This window comes from Tyto alba, unplaced genomic scaffold, assembly GCF_018691265.1.
Source record: "Tyto alba isolate M040663 unplaced genomic scaffold, T.alba_DEE_v4.0 Super-Scaffold_6, whole genome shotgun sequence".
NCBI lineage: Eukaryota > Metazoa > Chordata > Aves > Strigiformes > Tytonidae > Tyto > Tyto alba.
The window spans coordinates 26,791,604-26,812,796 of NW_024881327.1; the positions used below are offsets into that span (position 1 = coordinate 26,791,604).

The 21,193-nt window shown below is 40.4% G+C and overlaps 1 protein-coding gene across 1 annotated transcript in view; it reads right to left on the minus strand.

The window, feature by feature from the left end:
- The window catches only part of CWH43 (cell wall biogenesis 43 C-terminal homolog), a 32,936-nt gene extending 12,259 nt beyond the window's left edge, over nt 1-20,677 (minus strand). The window contains exons 1-11 of the mRNA XM_032998945.2: nt 20,561-20,677; nt 19,442-19,633; nt 15,510-15,630; nt 15,223-15,377; nt 13,696-13,897; nt 12,603-12,691; nt 10,492-10,746; nt 6,736-6,861; nt 4,436-4,515; nt 3,000-3,105; nt 92-227 (exon numbers count right to left, since the gene is read on the minus strand). Coding sequence (XP_032854836.2) covers nt 92-227; nt 3,000-3,105; nt 4,436-4,515; nt 6,736-6,861; nt 10,492-10,746; nt 12,603-12,691; nt 13,696-13,897; nt 15,223-15,377; nt 15,510-15,630; nt 19,442-19,633; nt 20,561-20,603 — 1,505 coding nt within the window. The 5' untranslated portion in view covers nt 20,604-20,677. The remainder of the gene's footprint in view (nt 1-91; nt 228-2,999; nt 3,106-4,435; nt 4,516-6,735; nt 6,862-10,491; nt 10,747-12,602; nt 12,692-13,695; nt 13,898-15,222; nt 15,378-15,509; nt 15,631-19,441; nt 19,634-20,560) is intronic.
- Between the last annotated feature and the right edge of the window lie 516 nt (nt 20,678-21,193).

A 21,193-nucleotide genomic window follows, 5' to 3' on the forward strand; every position in this document is an offset into this window, starting at 1 on the left:
CAGTTATTCTTTGCTCATGTTCTACTGGAGTTAGTACTGGGTAGTGTATTTACATTTATTTACTGTTACTGTGTGTGTAAAGATGACTCACCCCCAAGTGTGATCTCTTGTGCTTGGACCAAAATCTGTGTAAAACCCTAGTCTTTCTCCTAGCCACATTGTTGGATCGTTGTTCCCAATGAATGGTTTAGAGGCATCACTCTCTATAATAGTGATAAAATCTGCATCTAAAATGGGGAAGAAAAAAAAGAAAATATTTTCAAATTTATAACTGTGACCTATAAATGTGATTTATAAATGACTACATAATGTTGTCATTTCCCTTTTGATTACACAGGGATGGACACAAGCTCTTCAGGAGTCAATCAGGGCAAATCTTAATGCTGGCCACAAAGTCACGCTGAAGCTTTTGGTCGCTGTAGGCTACACAACCTCTGTTGGAGAGGTACCTCGTGTATGGTTGCCATAGCTCGTCCCTGGTGCATAACCACATGCACATGAGACAGCACAGTACAGCTGGCCTGCACATACCCAGTGCAGACCATTTCAAAAGCATTAGACAAAATGTGCATACAGATATTAACAGCACAGCAGCAAGTCTACTGCTTTCAACTTGATGAACAAGCACTATACAGCACATCCGCACTTACCTTCATCTAACAAATCCTATTCCGCTCCAAAGGGTCTTGTGCAAGAAGGAGCAGACTGCTGCTGCCAAAACATTAATCAGCCCTAGCAACCTAACACCTGCCCCCAGGCATGGTAACAGAAGGGTTCCCAGCTCCATCTGCAGCCACCTCACTTTCTCAGGGCGCTGTGGTCCCTCCCTGTTCACATGCTGAGGTGTAGTTTTGTCAGGGAAACATGGCAGGTTCCCCTATATTTTAGCAGCAGGATACAGGAAGAGCTATGCTGTCCCTCAAGGAACTGGCAGCTAAGGCAGCCCTGCCCGTGCCTGAAGGAAGGTGGGTGTCTGCAGGCTGGCCACAAGCTGCCTCAACCATCCAGGCTCAGCTTGAGCAGCAGGTCAGTACAGCTGCAAGCAGCAACAATCTCCTTTCTGCTGTGGTTATGCTCCCCTCAGAGTGCTCTCCTACCCTAGAAAGCAGATCGAGTCACCACTTCATCCACAGCCCTTCTATAAGGAATTAAGACTGCTCCATCCAGCACCACTCTTGCTGCGTAAGATTTTTTGCTTTTGAAATGTCTTATTTAGCACTATGAAAGCAAGGTTAGCAGGGAAAATGCTAGCTCAGAGTATTTTCAAGTGGACTCCCAGACTTTTGCTTCTACATCATCTACATGCTGGCCACAGAAACGATGACTGAAACCATCAAGAGGGGTTGATGTTAGTTCCCTTCAGGGCAGACAGGAGTTTCAGTCACAAAAGCCATTACATGTCACATCTTCACTATTCCAACAGAGAGATGAGCCCAAGGAATACACACCATCTCCCTTTAAAGATAACCCCTAAGCTGAAGAAGTCAGCCACTCTTTTCTCCATGGCTCTCAAAATCAACTACTTTTCTTCAGCAAACAAATTATTTAAGAATCTCCAGATTAACTCTGAATGCACTAATACATTTCCTGGAAATGTTAATGTGATATTTTAGATAACAAGATACATGTAACAAAACTCCAGAATATTGCTTCCAGAAATCATGAATTAAGTTTTAGTAATTTATATTTTTGAATTTGCTGCCTTTTTGACTTACCAATTACTTCTTTTAGAAGTGATACTTCATTACCACGAAGAAATGCTCAGTGGACATAACCAGGTAATCACTTTTTCTAACATTAATGAATTTAAACTATAAGTACCAGAAATAAATGCATTCATTACAGTTCATAATTAAATACGCAAAGATTAAACAAATACCCAGACATGAGCTATTGAATGCCATATCTACAAGAATGCCCCAAATTTAAATTCCTCAAATGTCCTAGTTGTTTTCTCCTATCACTGGACAGCCTGCATAGCTCAGCCCTCTGAACCTTTGATTACGGGACAACGGAGTGAAATATGTACAAATCAGCCTGTTCACTCTTCACTAATTCCTGGGCATCTCTGCCACAAAATCAAGGCTTGTGCAGCAGCACCGATGTCAGTGCCTTCCCACTGCTTGGGCCTGCCAAGCCCACGCTGCTCAGGAAAGCCCTGTGGTGCATTCACACCCCAGGAGGAGAGGAGAACAACTAATGCTGGAATGGCAGCAGGGATGCTTCCTAATCTCCTGAGCTGCTTTAAATCTTAAAGCAGCAGCTGCCAGTTTTCTTTGTCTCACAGGTATCACAGAAAACAAGTAACACCTACAAGCACCACTGGGCAATTCGTTTCAATGCACCCTGAAGCAGCACTAGTCTTTGGTCCAAATTCTTCATTTCCTATTGCTAATTTTCCAATCAAAATTCTGTTCACAAGCAACAAGTTAGACACCCTTCTTTACAATAAAATCATGACAACTCAACCAAGCTACAATCACTATCTATTTTTCTTTTATACATTGTTCTCGCTCAGTGACAGAAACAGACTTGTCTGTTTCTCCTCTGTATACCTTGTTTAGGGCACTTCAGTTTCAGACCCTTTAAGAATTATATGATGTTTCACATTTAAAAAAAAAAAAAAAAAAACAAAAAAACACAGAGAAGTTATAAAACATTATATTTGATCTAAAAGGATATTTATAATTATTTAATTTATTCAAAGAATTTCTCTATAGACAAATAACTCATCAGCAATATGAGAAAAAAATATCCAAACAAACAAAATATTTCTTCCAAGTAGAAATGTCTTTAAAATATGTTAAAAAAAATTATCACCTCTGCAAATGGATTTTTAACAGAAGTGATTATATTGGAACAGCTCAAATTCAAAAAGCCACTAGGTACAGGTTCCTGGGTTAATTCAAGAATTGACTCAGTTACCCAGCAGGTGTTCTTGCTTCTGTCTCTTCAGATGAACCCTCTCAAATATAAATGAAGTGGAAAAAAAGCATTACCTGTCTGATTAAGCAAATTAGCTGATCCTTCCAAATTAGACCATCCTTCATTGTCATATGCAAATCTAAAAGGCCAGATCATAGCAGAGAAGTCTCTTTTTGGAACCTCAAAAAAACAAATGGAAAAAAGTCAAGTACAATTTGACTTTATGTATTATACCTTTACAATCAACAACATCAGATACATGGTGCCATAAAAGACACACAAGAAGAGCTATTTCCACCAATATATTTTCGTAATAAAGCTGTCAGGATTACAAAAGACTTTGGGTGTTTTTGAGAAAAACCTTCTATTAACAAAGAGGAGAAAAGTCACCATAGTAAAAATGGATTTGTACAAGTAGCAGTAAATAAATGACCATAAAAGAGAATATATTTTTTTTTCATCTTTCTAAGACCAACTACCTACTTTTTTCCACATTATAAGGTATTACAAACATGGATGAGTTCTAAAAAGAAAGCCAACTGTACATACCTGTGTGCATGTGTAAACACGCAAGTGCATGCGGGTGCGTACACACACAGACACACCACTTCTACTTAGCTCTCATCACCTTTTCTGCATCTTTTCCTGCATTTGTCATCAGTGATTTCTCTAACAAAAAAACCCTACCAACAGGAATACATGTCAAGAGCAAGTTTCAAAGGATTATTTCCAAACTGCCATCAAAAGGAAAACGTCTAATTTACAATTGCAACCGACTGCATAAAAAATTCAATTTTGTATTAGTAATGAATTAAATCATAGAATGGAAACATGTTAATTTATAGGTGATCAAAACAGCTCTAAATTTTGAACTAAAATTACTGAACAGGCAAGAAACACACTTGGACAAATTGTAAGTAATCTAAACGCTAAACTATGCGAGCATTAAGCTTCTTAATTGTTACTATTATTGCAATACTTAGTTTTTGCCAAATAGAAAACTGCAATCTTCCAAATTTTATCTCATTTCTATAACTAGTCTAATTCTAATCTAAGTCAACCAACTTTTCACAGAGGTTCAGTTCCAAGCTATGCATATAAAAATAGAAGCATAGAATTCCTTTGGCTGGAAGGAACCTCGGGAGGTTATCTGTTCAAACTTCTCTAATGTGAGATCAAGGCTGCCAAAAGCATTGTGCAGTCAAGCTTTAAATACAATGCAAATAAACTCATTTATAAAAGTAACATTCAAATTTAATATGAGGCAAGCATCTCTCAGTTTTTCAGAGTATTTTTTTCCTTCATAGCAGCACTATAAATCTCCAAAGACCCAGACATTTCACATGTTCAACATGAATTTACACATTAAACTTCTTGCACCTTAATTTCTGCATTAATTTTGCTGAATACTTGTATACTGGTACAAAGCCTTCTTCAGCACCAACCAGCCATCACATGCAGATTTTACTGTATATTTGAAAATTGTAATTTTCACAAACACACTACTCACCCCTTGGCCCAACTTCCTCTGGTAAGTTTTATAACGTAGACCCAATCCTAGCATACCAACACCAACAAACAGCCACAATACTTGAAACAGAAAAACACAGAAAAGTTGTTTTTAAAGCAAGAGAAAACAGTGTTATTATTGCAGTTAAACAGAACTGGACACACTGTCATTCTAAGGTGTGCTATTCATAGAATGAGAAATATATACATTTAAATTTCCACATATGGCAGTGATAACACCATTCCAAAGCAGTGTACTTGAGAGTATATATATGCATGCAGAATATTTATGTGTGTGCAGATACACTTACATTCTCCAAAAACACAAGGGGCTGAGCAGATACAAAATACCAAAACTCATTGGAATATTTATGTAAAAATGATACCTACCGAAGAATTCATTATAGGACATGAGAAAGAGCATCAGGTAAACCTTCCAGTGTTCTCCTCTCTGTGTTCCAGGTATGCATTTGCAGTATACAATTTTTATTTTGTATTAATACAATGCGTGGAAGAAAATTTCATTTACTTTGCAAGCCTTTAGATGTCAGAAAGATGTGATCCCTGCCAGACTAGTCCTTTGTTTGACATGTTCTTTGAAAGGCACTGGGGCTTCACAGAATGCAAATTCAGAGCCTTCCCAGTGCTCCTATAGCCTTCCAAATAACCGCAGTGGACACTTAGGAGCTCTCAGGGCTTGGCACATTGTAATTCAGTGATCAAACTCTTCTGCAGTTATTTCATTTACAGTGGCATACGTTATCTAAAATTATTTCAGTAACTCCCGTTTATTCTTTCATCAAATAAGATATGTAAATAACAGATACGTAATTAATTTTATGCAAGTTTCATGGAACAATTCTGTGTAAAATTTTAAAAAAATAAAAATTTATCATGGATGATGTCAGAAGAAAGGATGTGCTGTTTACATTAGCAAAAGTCAAGTGATTTCATACCCTGCAAGATGCAAAGGTGCTTAAAGGGGAAGCTGAGAAACAATACAAGCCTGGGCATGATGAGGAAGTATAAGAGTTACTGTTGTAAAGTCACAAAATTAGCTGAGCAAGGGCTGTGCTTTGTGACAGACAGTATTTAGAAGTATTTACTCACTTTAGTGAAATGTTTTTGAGTAATAATATTCAAACCACTGGCACTGGTGCTCACGTTGCCTCTAACACACTAACTCTCAGGGGGTACATTCTTCTCGCTCCTGAGTATATTGGGTAAAGACCTTCTTAAAGATTTCAGCAACAGTCCTGAAAAGTGGTGAAGCACTGTTGTCTCTGCTCCTCAAATGAGGCAAAATGAGGTACACAAATGGTAAGTGATTTGATCCAAAGTCACAGAGGAAAAAAAAGATGCAGGAATTTGAACCTTCAGCATCCTGATCTCTGTAGCGTTGGCATGCCCTAATGCCTAGCCATTTTTCCCTTTACCAAACGTCACAATATTGACAGACTTTGTCCTTAGAAAAAAAGTAAGTTAACAATGAAAACAAATATGAAACTCAAATGATTGCAGATAAATACTTGAAAACATAATTTGGATGGATTCCAGAGTTTGAAAAGCCAAAAAGCAGTAAAACCTCAAACATTTCACTTTTTCTTCAAAACCTAGGGAAAAAAGCAGACCTCATACACATCTGGAAAGCTGGGATCCCTAGGCATACTTCACAGGCAGTGACAAAATTTTCCTGAGGATAGGCCTGGTCTGGACATGCAGCAAGTCATCAGGATTGTGTTCTTACATCAGCCACAAGGCACTTTACAGGACTGCCTCCTCGTGCAGGAGGGGTGAGACTTTCTACAGCAGCTCCTGGGCCAGCTGAGTCCCATCCCAGTGCCAGCCAGCTCACGCAGCCCTATAAAGGGTGTCACACTGAACTGCTTCAAAATCAACATACCAAATGGGCTGAGAAATCATTCATATCTTTTGTATACACATGTAATAAATCCCAAGATCCAGAGAGGCCTCCTCCTCAACCACCAAAACTAAATCACAAATGATGTCAAATCCATTTTCACATTTTCTTTTTTCCCCAGTTCATTTTTCTTGTCTCCTTTTAACACACTCCATGAGGAATAGTGTCTCTCTCAACCATAATCGTAGTGAATCAGTTCCTCCAGTAGTATACGTCTTCATTAAAAATGGAACTAGGGCAATACCAACTACAAGTCTGGCTCTAAAACTAGCACCAAAAAAACATGTCTAAAACATCTGAGAAACACACTCCATTGTGTTACTCTTTTTCCTCACAGTATTCCTAGAGTCATGGAAGAAAGGAAGTAAAATTATACTTACATAGTTTAATATAGTTTTTACTCTTTTTGAGTAGTGGCTTTTGATTGTTTTTCACTTCAAAGACAGAGCTAAGGTCTTTCTTGGGTCCTGTTAGAAAGTCTACCCCAATACATAACATTATAAACCCTGTAAAAATATAAGTCATTAGTTTTTTCAAAGATCTTTAACATATTAAACATTGCTCATAAATGTACCATTTATAAACTCCCAGCTGTTGTGTTGCATTCAATCTTATAGCTTCAACAACAAAGACAATTCAAAGCACAAACACAGATAAATGCTATACCCATTGTAGTAATGCAGGCAATATGAGACTTCTTGATAGAGAAGATCTTACTTATCATTGTCACAGTATTCACCTCAACTATGCCAGCAGCACTTCAAAAATTTTTAATTTATATTGTTGTACTTGTTGACATGAGCATTGCTTCAAACAAAATGAGCTAGTTACATTAAACATGCCACTAATAATATTTCAAAAAATATTTCAAAATAGTAGGATTGCAATAAGAAATCAAAACTAAAAAATTATTTTAAAATGCCACTGAACACCTGTTTCACACAAAAATAATGAAGTTCAAAATTATACTGTTTAGGGTTGTTTTTTCAAATAAGCTTCCACTAAGATTTAATATATCTGAAACAGCCTTATGAAGACTGCTTTGTGCTGGTGACTGAAAAGCAGACCTAATAGTAGAAGTATCTAGCCAAAGACCCCTTCGTATTATGAACTCCAGACTATGGTGAGCTCCAAAATACAGTCCACCTTTAGGTCTTCCAGGCTGAGCACATGGCGGGCTACTGACACTAATGCAACTTGCAGCTGTTCTTGCTCTTCCTTTGCAACCCAGCAGTCTAAGGATCATGATGTTACCAGATAACTTTGTCCCCAGCATCAGGCTGCACTGGGTGCTAACGCAGAGATCCGCAGAAGCTGTCTTATTATTCACTATGGAAACGCAGAGATATTTTAACTCTGGGTCTCACTGCTGAGCATTTTATCAGGTTTCTTCTGTTAGTGAAATATTTGTTTAAAGCCATGTTTTCCCTTCCTCCATTCATGTAGCAATTGGGAAAACAATAAAAAAATATTTTAATCCTTTGACCTGGGGCAAAGTAGCAAATCTTTCAGCAGACCTCCACACCTTTGTGTATCCTAACACCAACTTCCAGAGAACGTCAAGCACACTTAGCCAGTATTTTCAAGCAAAGACTGATTTGCAGTACAGTTTCAGGGTATTACATCAAAAAGGCTAGCACACGGTAGGTAAATGATGCTAAAATGCTTCCAGGACCCTACTGACAGCTACAACTCTCAGTTCAGCCCAGTGCTTTCAAAATTTACTGGAATTAACCTGGACAGAACCATAAAATAACAGCTTGATGAAAAAATACGTTGTCGATTGTAGATGTCTGTTGTCTTTCCAGATGAACTGCTCTGTCACCACAGTACAAGTAACATATTTTTATATAGGAACTACAAAAGCAATTGCTCAACAGTTTGTTCTAAAACAGTATAAGCAGACTGCACCAGGTTTAACATGGCAGCATCTTATGTTCTTGTGCTCTAGAGCCAATAGAAGCAGCTGTGTGTTTTAAGAATAGAAAACTAAGCACACCTATAGACACATTTTAAAAGCTAGTAAGTGACTTCAGTGCACTAACTGTTGAAATGCATTGTGATTTTATCTTTTCAACAGGTAGTTCAGACTAATAGTACAAGCTCTTTCCCATCCCTTATGAGCTAAAGGATCCAATTACTTGCAAATAAAATGTGGGAGCATAACGAATCGCGTAAGAGCTCTGCTGGAGAAGACGTATTTCCTTAATATCTTTGTTGCACAGTTAATCAACTATAGAAGTAATGCCTTATTTCAGAGTTACAGCCGAAGATGAAATAAGAATTACTCAGTATTTTCTTATTGCTCTTACTTGCTACCTTAGCTGTAGTGCAAGTTTGCAAGCCTGGAAGCTGGGTCTGGTGCAATGAAGAAGGGGGCACACACAAAACCTCTCATAGAGAGACTGATGCAAAGCCATTAAAGTTGATGGAAGACCAGGGATCTGACCCCTCAGCGTTATGTTACATCACCATGAGGCAGCACAGAAGTTTTGAATACAAAGATCTTACTTTCACTGTCACTTTTTCCTGATGCAGTTCCCTACCCAAACTGCGGCAAGAGAAAGGCAGGATATTGGACAGGAGGAGAAAGCAAGAAATAGCACTTGCACCTGAAAGAAACCAGAAGAAAACAAGCAGTTTGCCAGAAAGCTGAGTTGTAAGGCTAGAAGCACAGCAACAAATACACAAACTCATTGTATAATTTGCAAATCTTTGATAAGTAATGGGATGGCATAAAAAAGACAGAAATTGGATTCTCAGATGGAATATAAACTCACATAGTGCCATCAGCTGAGATCGGTTCAGCTCACAGTTTTTGTTTTACCAACAAGAAAGTTAGGGCCATCTCTGTGTTACTATCCAGTGATCATGCCAGGTGAATTAATCACAAGTATGTATTTCAAGTGAATTGACAGAAAGGGATTTTCTATAACAGCTTTTCTTTCATCAAAGCATTACTTAAGAAAGCATTTGACACTCCTCTACCACATGCTTTCTTCATATAACTTCAAAAGATAAAATTAAATTAACTGAGATAACTGTTTTTACAGACCCCTCCAGAGTGCTTTCAGAACAAAGAAAACTACAATAAACATAATGGAACTCTCCTCAAAACATACCAAACTGAAACCCTGCGTGTGATTGCTGTAATATATGAAACACATATGGAGAGAGTAAGAAGCTGGAGTGACAGAAAGTGGTTGCAAAGACATTTACAAAATCTAAAACCATTGGAGCAAGAAGTCAAACACAGCATTCATTAATTCTTTTCAAACAAAATACAGGATAAGGTGTCACATTTTAAAATGTGCCACACACTTGGTCCAATACAATGTTTGCTATCGAAGCACACTAGCACCTATAAAGGAAATAATTCCGATGACAAAACCAGAGGGGGTTGGTTTCATTTCTATCTCCCTAGCTTCACCAAGGGATCATTTTCCTAAAACCTTTGTATTTGCTCACTTCAATTCTTCCTTACTGGCAGGTATCTGATAATTTCTTTTCTTCCTCTCCTGTTTGTATGTTTCTGACACTGCAGGCTTATCAACATTCCCCCAAACCTGCTGGTGTGTCCACAAAGCATAAGGTAGAGCCACATGGAAATGAAGCTCAGGTCGCAAATGCACACTAGCTAAATCAGCAGGATGCTGCACTTTGCTCCTCAGAGCTGGGTTAAATAATGCACTGAATTATATTACAGTCCCAGTAACACAACCTTCACAAACCCCTGGATTTGCAGAAACTACATTGTTTCCTGAAGTGCCCCACTGCTCTCTTAGGTAGCCAGCATACAGGTGCATTCACACCCTGGATTGCAGACATATTTTTAGGGTGACTGATTAACGGATCTCTTCCTCGGTTGTGTACGGAATTATCAGACTTTTTTCACTTTGCCATTTCCCCCCACCTGAATTCCATTTTCGGTTCATATTTTAAGCTATTTCTAACAGTAAAGAAACAAGTAGATTATTTTTTGCATGTCTCACTAATTTACTCATAGAACCTCTTCTGATAGCAAATCAAACAGCAGCTGAGCATTTGGAAAGACTATTTATACACTAGATACACTTTAAACATCTGGTTGAGGCTAAAGCAAGCATATTTGTATTTGTTGGTAGTCATAAATGTACCTAAGAGAAGATGAGAGCTTTCTCTAGCATAAATTCCTCCAGGGACAAATTTATATGCTGTACACCATACACAGAAGAATAACTCAAGAACATAGGCAAACATGGCTGTACTCATGGCTTTCCCAGGATGCAGACAGCTAACAAAGTGTCCAGTCAGTTGAGGCCACACACACATAGTAAAGACAGCAAGAAAGCTGCCTGCTACAGCAGCACTCCAGGTGTGTAAATAAAGGAGACCAGCTGAAGATGCCAAGCCTGTGGAGGGATAGAAAAGAATAAAGTCAGTCACAGTCAGGTATATTATCTGTCACCTTCTTTTTCACATTGTGTCTGGGAAATACAACTGTGCTTTGCAGCCATGAGAACTGGATCACTAGGACAGTTTTTCCCAATGGCCAAATACAACCTGTTGCTTTTCCCAGTATCTCATTCTCTTAAAGACTGACTATCCAGTTGAAAACAGTGCAGCAAAAAGACAGCAGAGAAACATCATCAAGAGCCAAAACTGACCAGTTTTTCTTACACAGAGCTCTCCTAGCCCAACAGCGGATGATGCAGTCTTTAAGAGATTAACAGGTCTGCCTGTTACAAACTTCCCTTAACATAATATAGAAAGAATCAAATAGGTTACTGTGAAGAGAAAACATGTATATCCTTGATCTTCTCTCCCTTCAGATAACCGTATGATGGGCAAGAAAACAACTATTAATCTTTTACTGATCGCAAGATCATTGATTTACCACACTGTCTTTCACTGTGACGAGATTTGACCACAAACAGAACATTAACCACCACAGAAACTCTCTATAACAGGACAACTTTATTTTAAAACTTTATTGTCGGCTAGAAAATATTTACTAACTTTCACATCATGATAGCAAATGTATTTAAATTTATCTCTTATACATCAAGGTTCTGAGTATTTTAGAACACAATGTTTGAATCAGCTAAAGAACCATTCTTTACATGTTTTAAATTAGCAATGTGTGTACATCAAAAATCAAATGCTCATACATTACAACCTGCACACGCATTTCTTAAAACTAACACCTTCACCAAAATGTAGGTTATTTGAGTAACTGATGGTTTAAGCATTGCCAATTCTTGTGCCTTTATTGTGACATTCCTGATATTTGACATTTTATTTTGGTTTCTGTCTAGGAGAAACTCAGTTTGCATTAAATTTCTTGTCTTCAAGGCTGTGGAAAATGACTTTAAAGTGTTGGCTCTTAAGTGCTTCAAAGGAAAAGGTGAATAAGAAACAAGCAAAACATAATGCATAATTCCTTTGGTCTCTGTATTTTGATAGGTCCCAATTTATTATTAAACATTTGTAGGAAGTAATACTTTGTCTTCTTGATATAAACGTCTACAAACAACTAGCTAAGGCCAAAAAAGAAGCAGAATTATGGTATTTTTAAACAGCATATATACCACTTAATTTCACTCAGATGGGCCTACAAATTAAGCCAAGTTTAATCCATCCATCCATGCTGAGAATGGACGGAAAATACACCTCTCCACAGTTCAAGAGCAGAATTATTTCCATCTCCTCCTACTTGCGCCATGCATAGCTTGCCTATACCATCCTCCTGAAAATGGATGTCTAGATCCAGCACTTGAATCTCTCTTCCCACCACCCAAGACCCACTGTATGCAGCCTGATTCACAAATACATTGCTCCAGCAGGACTGCTTTGATGTTCATACTATTTTACTGCCTGGAGATCTTGGCAACTAAGGATACAGGAAGCCAACTTGCCTCCAGGTGAACTGCTCATTAAATTACAAGTTATCATGTCTCCTGGGGAATCAAGAGAATTGTGTCATCTCAACCCCATAACCTTACACAGTGCAGACGGTGAGAACTGAGATGTTACTCATGGGAACAGAACCTCAACAGGGGCAACTGAAGAGCTGTTCTGCAATGGCCTGGAGATTTGACCCGTAACCCTCAGTCAGCTGGCCAAATGTGTAGATTACAGTCAGTGACAGAGAAAAAGATGCTTTGACTAGCAATTGACTTTTCTGAGGTGTGGTGTAGGGTCAGAGGGCTTGAGTAAAGAGAATAAAGTAATAGAAGCAAAAATTCTGCTCAGGATTTGCACCTACCTACAAGAAACCAGGCAAAACGCGTAATAGAAGACCAGCTCCAAAATGAAAGCATCAGTCCATGAGCCAGGCCCAAGAGAATTGTACCGCTAATACAACAATAAGGAAAAAGTAATCCTACATTAATATAATTTTATAAACACCTGGCATTGAAAAAGAAACTTCTAGACATACAAACAAGGATGCCTGGTAATATTTTATAATCCTTTTATTTTAAACAGAGCTCAATTTGAGCACAAATATTTTTTTACTGGATGGAAAAAATATCCAGTTGAAAATACTGGCAGTTTATCATAATGTAGAAGTAAGCTATGTTCAGCAGCAGAAACACTCCACTGAAACAGGGGGTACAAAAGGCAAAAAGAACTCAGAGAAAATGAGAGGGAGGAATCCACCCCAAACAGAAGAATTTTCTTCACGTCATATAGGGGATCCTACAGCATCTGACATTGCTATCAGTCTTGGGTAGCTCTTGTGTACACTAATTCAAAATTATTAACTACCTCACCTGCCACTACACAACACTGACTCCCAATAACTAATCTGGTCTCTTTCTAGATTTTGGAACTCCAAGTGAGAAACACACAGTAGTAGGACTGAATTCTCACTAACCAAAACTTCTACAGAAGCGTATCTTTGGATATTACACACAGTTTACTTTTTTCTTTATTTGCATGCATCTGTGATGTACACTGTTTCCTACTATCTCCTCTCTGAAGTCAACTGCTAGATTCATTTACTGTATTTTATAGATGCACTTCATTCATAAGTCCTTGAACCTCAGTCCTAATTTAAAAATTGTTTTGCAATGTGGTAAATTGAGTTTTTCTTATTGCTGAAAAAAAAAAATCACTCTGTTAGAAAATTTTAAGCTTCTTTGGTATAGACTCAATGCTCAGAGGACACAAAAGCAAGAATGAATCCACAATCTGTGTGATGTACCCTGTACCCACTTCATTCTACAGAAGTTCTTAAACCATTGTCTGGTTGAGTTTTAATGCATCACCCACTACAGCACTGGCTTTTGATTACTGTTTTGTTTAAATAAGAATAATGATGATGATGATGATAATAATAATAATAAACCACTTACCCATAAGGATTAGGATCTGGACCTGTATGTGGATGTCCACTTACTGCCCATCTAGAAACTAATGAGACTTCCCCAAATATCCACAGGGTGAGAAACATGAGGCTGCCAAAAGCAATCCCTGACAAAAACCAGTGAGGGTGGGAAACAGTCTCTCTAACTGCATTACCAGGTTTGTTTGCTTCTTCTTTCCTCTTGTCTCCACCTAGAATAAGAATAGAAATATAGCTGAGCAAACGTCAAATCACATCAGACAGTTACTGAGAAAAAGAAATAGCCAAGATCACAAAATTACCAAAATAAATTCCTGGCTTAGACACAAAAGCTAGCTTACCTGATCATTTGTGAAAATGATCAGACAAAAAAATTTCTAACAACATTTCTAGGTCTGTCAGGAAAAGCTACTCACCTTAAGTGTACAAAAATGGCAACCTACCCACATGATTATTCTTCATACAACTGGAATTTAAATAATTATATTGGCTTTGAAAATCAGCAGAAAAGTTATTAGAATTTGTTTAGAGGATTCTGTTCTCTGAAACTTTACACTCTGATAAGAACAAAACCCGACACTTCCAAGGAAGCCAGAAATAAACTCCCTTCCTTCTCTGCTTCTTTTTCCGTGCACTTTAGATCCTCTCTCATGTAAGGAGAAAGGATCACCTTTAATTGCATAGACATATTGCTTTGTCACCTAGGAAGAATACAGATTCCCTTCCTAATCTCCTGCAGCAGATTCCCTTTCTAAATTATGATGAAAGCTCAGGCTTAATTTAGGTCATGTATGCAAGTCTACCAACAATACACATGATGTCAATTTATTCCCACTTACACACAGGTAAAGTCTTACCTTTCAATTAATTCATTCAGGTTATACTGAGAAGGAAGGAAATTCTGAGGATTTAACATGAGCTGCCTTAACTAACCAACCCAACCTCTCTGTCTTCCTTGGCAATACTTCCTTCACAGTTTTTAAGTGTGCCTAGCCTATGCCAGCCAACCCTGCTTTGTGCTCTGTCCAGACACTCCAAGAACTCAGGCAAATTTTGACAAGGACAGCTTGTCCACTCTTCCAATTCTTTATTTTGCCACATGAGCTGTTGCCCAGCTTTGTCCTGTCTCCCCTTCTCTGTTAAAGGATATGCACTGTCAGAGAAACTCGAAGAGCAGACCGAATTAAGAAAATAACAGAAATACCACAGATGTTTCCTGTTGGAATAAGGATAACCCATTCTGGTTTTTACTGGTCTAGGTTATGCCTTTGCCTAACTGTCACATTATTGATACTGCAATTAGTTGGCAGTTCCAACACCAACTTACTACAGCTTGAATGAATTGTGATATAGATTCTGGCATGTTATGGGCATATGAAAGTACCCCGTAGTTTCTAAAGTCCGCAATGCTCATATATTAGGTCTAAAACCAGATTATACTGGGGAAAAAAACACAAAGAATCAAAACCCAGTGACATACAGATAGGTATACTTTAGAATGTTTTCATAACTGCTATCTTTGCTGTAATAAGCTTACCTGAATAAATTCGCTCCACTGATACTATAAAACCAATAGTCAGTATGACAGTATTGGCAGCTTGTGAGCTCCAGGCTGGGTTTAGTGATGTATACCAGATGCGAAGAACAAGGAGCATTATCTTGCCTAGCATGAAGCCCCATATCCTGATGAACCTGTAAAAATCAGTTTTTGAAATATTGATGCATTTGAGGAAAAAAAAAATAAATCTTAACTTCTCAGGAAAAAACCCCAAACTTCTAATATAAAGAAACGTCAGTTACAATCCCATCAGTGTAAGAAAATACCTTTGTAAACTGTTTCCTGACCACCATGTTACTGTTTGAACCAGCAACGAGGAAGAAACACCTGCAGCCAAGATGAATAGTCTGATTGAAGCATTTGGTGCCTGGTATGATGCTAAGCTTCCTAGAAACAAACACACACACACACAGAGGTTGCTTTAATGGGCAATAGAGATCAGGTAATAAGGATTCCCTATGCATTAGTTCAATCTTGTCTGTAATCTGGATGGCCATTCATCTGAAAACACATGACACCACACATTTTTAAACAAACAAAAGAAACGTATGTATGGATAGAAACTGGGTATATATGACATTATAGCAGTTACCACTTTCAGGAAAAAAAAATAACACAAACCAATTATCCAAGACTGCAGTGATTTCCTTAATTTAAGTACTTATGCTCACTGATTCCATAAATAGGATATATGGATAAAATATCTAAGCATACAGATATTCCTGAACAGTGCACTTACATAACTCAAAAGCCATAAAACTTTAGGTATGGTGACTGCTCCTTTCTGAAAAGGATATGGTTTTTGCCACAGCACACTTCCTTTTATGGCTTTTCAGTTATGTAAGTGCACTGTGGCAAAAGCCACACCCTTTTTAAAAAGGAGCAGCCACCACACATTGCACAAGGATTGGTTTATCAGCTGGGAACAAGGCTTTCTCTGGCCCCGTATTTGGTCTCAGAGTGGTCGTCAGCAGCCTGTGTCATCTTGTTACTGGAAACCATCCCTCTCCCAGTCACTGAAAGACCGTGCACACGCATGGCCACCACTTCCCAGGGCACAGTGACCTCACCTTTATCAACAGTTATAAACTCTGCTAGCAGGTTTCCAATTCAAGTGACTATGGGTCACACACATTCTCCTAACTTCAGTCAGTGTAGCAAATTCTGTCCCAAGACCAGTGACAAACAGCAGGAGAAGCAACATTGTTTTGCTACCAGATGTTTGCTAAGCAAGTATGAGCCAAACTCGAAGAGACGTTACGCAAGGAAAGACAGAAATGGAGCTGCTGATCCTGGCAATGCATGCTAGGAATCCTCCAACTGTCCATTTGCTCCTTCTACTCAGAGTAAAAGATGCAAAGCTTAAAGCAAAGATGGTAAAATGAAATCAGTGTGTAGTGAAGATGTACTTGTATGGACTTTAGCAGAGGTTGCATGCACAACGTACACAGATTTCTGTCGCTAAATTATACTGAAATCTGCAACTCTGCCTCTTCAAATCTTTCATCACCGAGGCTAGCCAGATTAAAGCTAGTATGGGTTTGCCTGCTTACAGCAGACACACCTTCTGATGCTGAGCAAGTACACCTACAATGTAAATATATCTATCCAAACATGCAAATTTATTGCACTTTGTCTGAAGACAGAGATCCAGATAGACACTACCACAAGGGTAGTTTGTTGTTAATTGGATTTTGAGGGTTTTTTCGTTTTATTTCTTTAACTAGAACACAAAATTAAGTAGTATGAAAGAATACAGAAATTAAAACAAGAGTGTGGGACAAAATAAAGCTTCCTGAAAAGGGAAGAAGAAAGATGACGATGATGAATAACCCTTTTCCATCAAAAACAACAAAAAAACCCACAACCCCCTAAATACTATGGTTTTAGCTAAGCATGAAGAATTTTCAGATTTTTTGATTGTGAAATTGAAGACTGAATATTTCCAGTGGCACAGGGTGGAGCATGCGTGGAATAGATTGTTCTGACTGATTTTGTTCAACAAGCCCCAACGGAAGGCCATGGCCTTTCTGAGAAAGGAAAAAGATCAAAAAGAAAAAGAAGGTAGAAGTGTCTAGGTATGAAGAAAGAAAGAAAGCAGGAAGAATTGAGGAACAGGAGAAACAGCAGCACAGTAAGACTGGACAGAAATAATTTAAAAGCCGGAATGAAGTGATGAGAACCAAACAAGAAGATACACACGGAAAGTCCTAAAACCCAGTGCTGCCTGTGCAAGGGCATCTGAATAACCTGAGAACCTGCAGTAGAAAGGCAAATAAAGAGTGAGAGTTACCACTGGCTGCTAAACTCCTTGCTGGAGAAAACGAGGGTGAGGAACACGCTCTGACGTCTTCCACAAATGCTAATGGTCACTGCAAGGCAACAGGTAAGGAGAATACTGAGGAAGTACAATAGAGTCGGGAGAGAATACTGTGTAGACTTGCCAAGGGGTGGACAATATTAAGAGTGTTTGGGAAGCATGGTCACTGAGGGAACAGTTCCCATTCAGGCAGGAATGAAGGAGAGATCATATCTGTGCACAGCAATGCTCAGGTTAGCCCAGGCTGAGGATGCGTACAGCTTCAGTCTCCCCATGCTCCAAGTCTTCTATGAGCAACTCCATTAGTACATCCTTTCCTCAAATTCTTGCTGAAGACGTTAGCTTTTCGTTTGTAGTTAGTATCTTCAGGAGCTTGCTATTCAGGTGAAGCAAACAGGCATAAACCAACAGACTTTACACACCATTATAGGTCTGTCACTGCTCTTTACTTCGCAGAACAAAAAGTACACACATTTAAGTGATTTCCATCTCTTTTGGTGAACTAGTAAAGACAACAAGATGATCTGAAGGACTAATCTTAAACACAGCGAATTTTGTATTACTATTATGTCTGAAGGAAGGCAGGGTACAATCTGAAATGCCTACCCTCATTTCTAGTTTCTAAATTAGCAGATACAACACTAGATTAAATTTCTAGATTAGCAGAAATCAATACACTGAGCACCACTGTGGGAAGCTGAAGTGGAAGACTCTGCTCATTGAAAAGCTTATTAAAAAAAAAAAAAAGCATTAGGATGGATACGATGGAAAAAGTAGAAAAAGAAAAGCACATGATAAAACTATACTTCATCTACACTGATGACACCAGCAAACCATGTTCGCTTCTAGAATCTTTCTAGAGACAAAGAACAAGAATGCTTTAAAAAAAAAAATCATGCCAGGAAAGTAAATATTGTGACCCTGTCCTGTCATCTAACAGTAAAAATTATATGGAAAATGATTCTCTGATTATCATCTTATATTGACAAACGAGGAGCCAGGAACTGCTTCTTCTGAAACACACCACTTAGCAGCAGCATTTTCACTCTATCCAGGATGGAGACCCTTGTCTCCTCTGAGTTCATCCAGCTGTTGCAAACTCATTAGCAATAACTTGCTTCTAAATGCAGCTGTAGCTGTTAAACCTTCTCCCAACAAACTTTCAGAGAATCAACAAGAGCTAAGATTTGCACCCGTTAGCTGAAGAACAAAGGGGGAATCCCAGCAAGTCTTGGTTTAAGGAGGAACGTGTGGGACAGGTAGTGACGCAGCTTTATGTTGAATTTAAAACCAAACTTTCTTCCTGTGCAACAGACAATATGAAAGCCATCTCACATTTAGGATGAGCCTGTAACCCCATCAACATGCTACAGGCATACAGGTAGATTTAATAAATTAAAAAAAAATGTTTTAAGAAAAAACTGCCTCAGAAACTAAGCCTACCAAAAAGAACACTTCACTCACAGCAGGTTAGTTTTATAATAGCCCCAAGCTGTTCCATAACATCTTGTCCCTACCTATTGTCACAGACACAGAACTGCTATACAGAAAACACCTGCTCTGCTGATCTCTGTGCAATACTGAAAACATTATTCCTATTGGGCATGACTTGTACTAACTTAAAAGCTTCTAGAAATAAGTGAAATGAGATTTGTCTTTAATTATGCAGTATAGGTCTAAAAACCAATACATGCAAACAATATTCCTCTGACCATATCTTAAAGCTCAAGAGAAAAAGAAAAACATGAGTTTGAGAGAGTAAGAACTTCTTAATCCTGTCTCTTTTCAGAATCTCTGAATTTTGAAGCAATTTGGAATATTTATTCTTATGCCTTGATACCAAGATGAAATCTGTAACTCACTACAGTACATACTTACCAACCATAGTCAGTCTCAGAAGGGCTAGGATGTACTTATTGTTAGCAAACCTCCAAAAAGGGCCAATTATCAAGAATATTGGAGAAAAGAAGGCAACAGCAAAGACTTCTAGACCCGTGAGTGCCAATGTCTGAAGAGGGAAGTAATAGATCATTGGTGGTAGTGCATGGTAAAGAGACCAAGAAATGTAGCCTGAAAAAAACAAAACAAAAAAAAAAAAAACCTAAATGCATTATATATTTTCAACAGTATGGTTTTCTAGAGATTACTTAAAAATATACCGTTTTATACTCCCAAATGTAGAATATCAAATGTATTTGAAAGTAGTTCAGGAAACAATAGCCACCTTCTATGAAGAAATATTTGCTATTTCAAGTTAAATAAACACCTTTTCCCAGGAAATAGAACGATGAGAAGAAGACAACTCTTCCTCAACTTAGACAGTAGTTCCTACTTCGATCTCCAGTGAAGGAGTGCTCAGCCTAGGGAGGGGTAGCGTGCCGAGGGAACCAGGCTGGCTCCATAAGCAGCCCACCCCCCGTCCCAGGGCTCCTCAAAGACAGCTCGCTGGCTAATTATGCCAGTTAATCGGTGCGCCGCGCTCCCCTGAAGACACCTTGCCGAGGCACACAACCCCCGCACTACGGTTCGCCCCGCGTTTTGCGGGAGCCACAGCGAGGCGCGGCGCCCGCCGCCCGTGGGCCCCGTGGGCCGGGGCGCGCCCCCCCCCGCCCGGCAGCCCCTCACAGCCCGGGCCCGGCACCTGCGCCGCAGAGCCTCGGCTGACCCCAGCAACAAAAGGCGTTCCAGCGCTGGAAGGAGAAACAAACAAACAAGAACCCCAAGAAGAACGCTCAGCGGGGATCATTATTTACTCGTTTCCCACGGAGGAGCTTTCCACCGGCAACACCTCCCCACGCACGGCACCCTGCCGGCGCTGCCCCGCCACGGGCGCCCGCCGTTCCCGGTAGAGCCGCCCGCGCCGCCCAGCCGCAGGGCTCCCGAGCGGGGCTGAGGGAGGCCGGTCGGAGCCGTTATCCGCCTCCCGGCCCGGCGCAACGCGGCTCCTCGCAGCCCTCCGCTCCCCGGCCGCCGTCGGGCGGCACCGCCACCACCTACCCAGGAGGCTCTCGGAGACAACGGCCCTCCACAGCGGGAACATCGCGACGCGGCCCGGCGAGGGTTTCGCCCCGCTCGCCCGGAGCCGAGCCCCGAGTGCCGGGGGGACCGCGCGCCGCCGCCGCCGCCCCGGCCGCCTCACGGAGCCCGCGGGGCACGCGGCCGCCGGGCGGGCGGGCGGGCGCCGCCTGGCGGAGCGCGCTGGGCTCGGCGCCGGGCGCCCCGGCCGTGACGGGGCAGCAGCGGCGGGAGCGGGAGCCGCTACCCCCGGCGCTGGGGGCGGCGCGACCCCGGGATTGCGCGGCTGCGAGGAGGGGCAGGGAGAGGAGGCCTGCCGCGTAGGGGCGGCGGCTGGCCAGGGCTGGGTGGGATTGGCGTCACCAGGCCGCCTCCGTTCACCTTGGCCCGTCTGCCGTCGCTGATAAAAATGGCGGCTCCCTTCGGCCCCTGGCTACTGAGGGCCGAGTTTGAGTTCTCATTCCTGTGCTCTGGCTGACGAGGGAGGAGAGCGACCCCTGGCCGAGCCCCCAGGGTGGCTGGGGAGCAGGCAGAGCCCTGGCGAAGCCCCACAGACCTGGTGGCTGTGCCTGTGGTGGCGAAGCCCACACGAGATGGCACTTGGGCTAGAGAGCT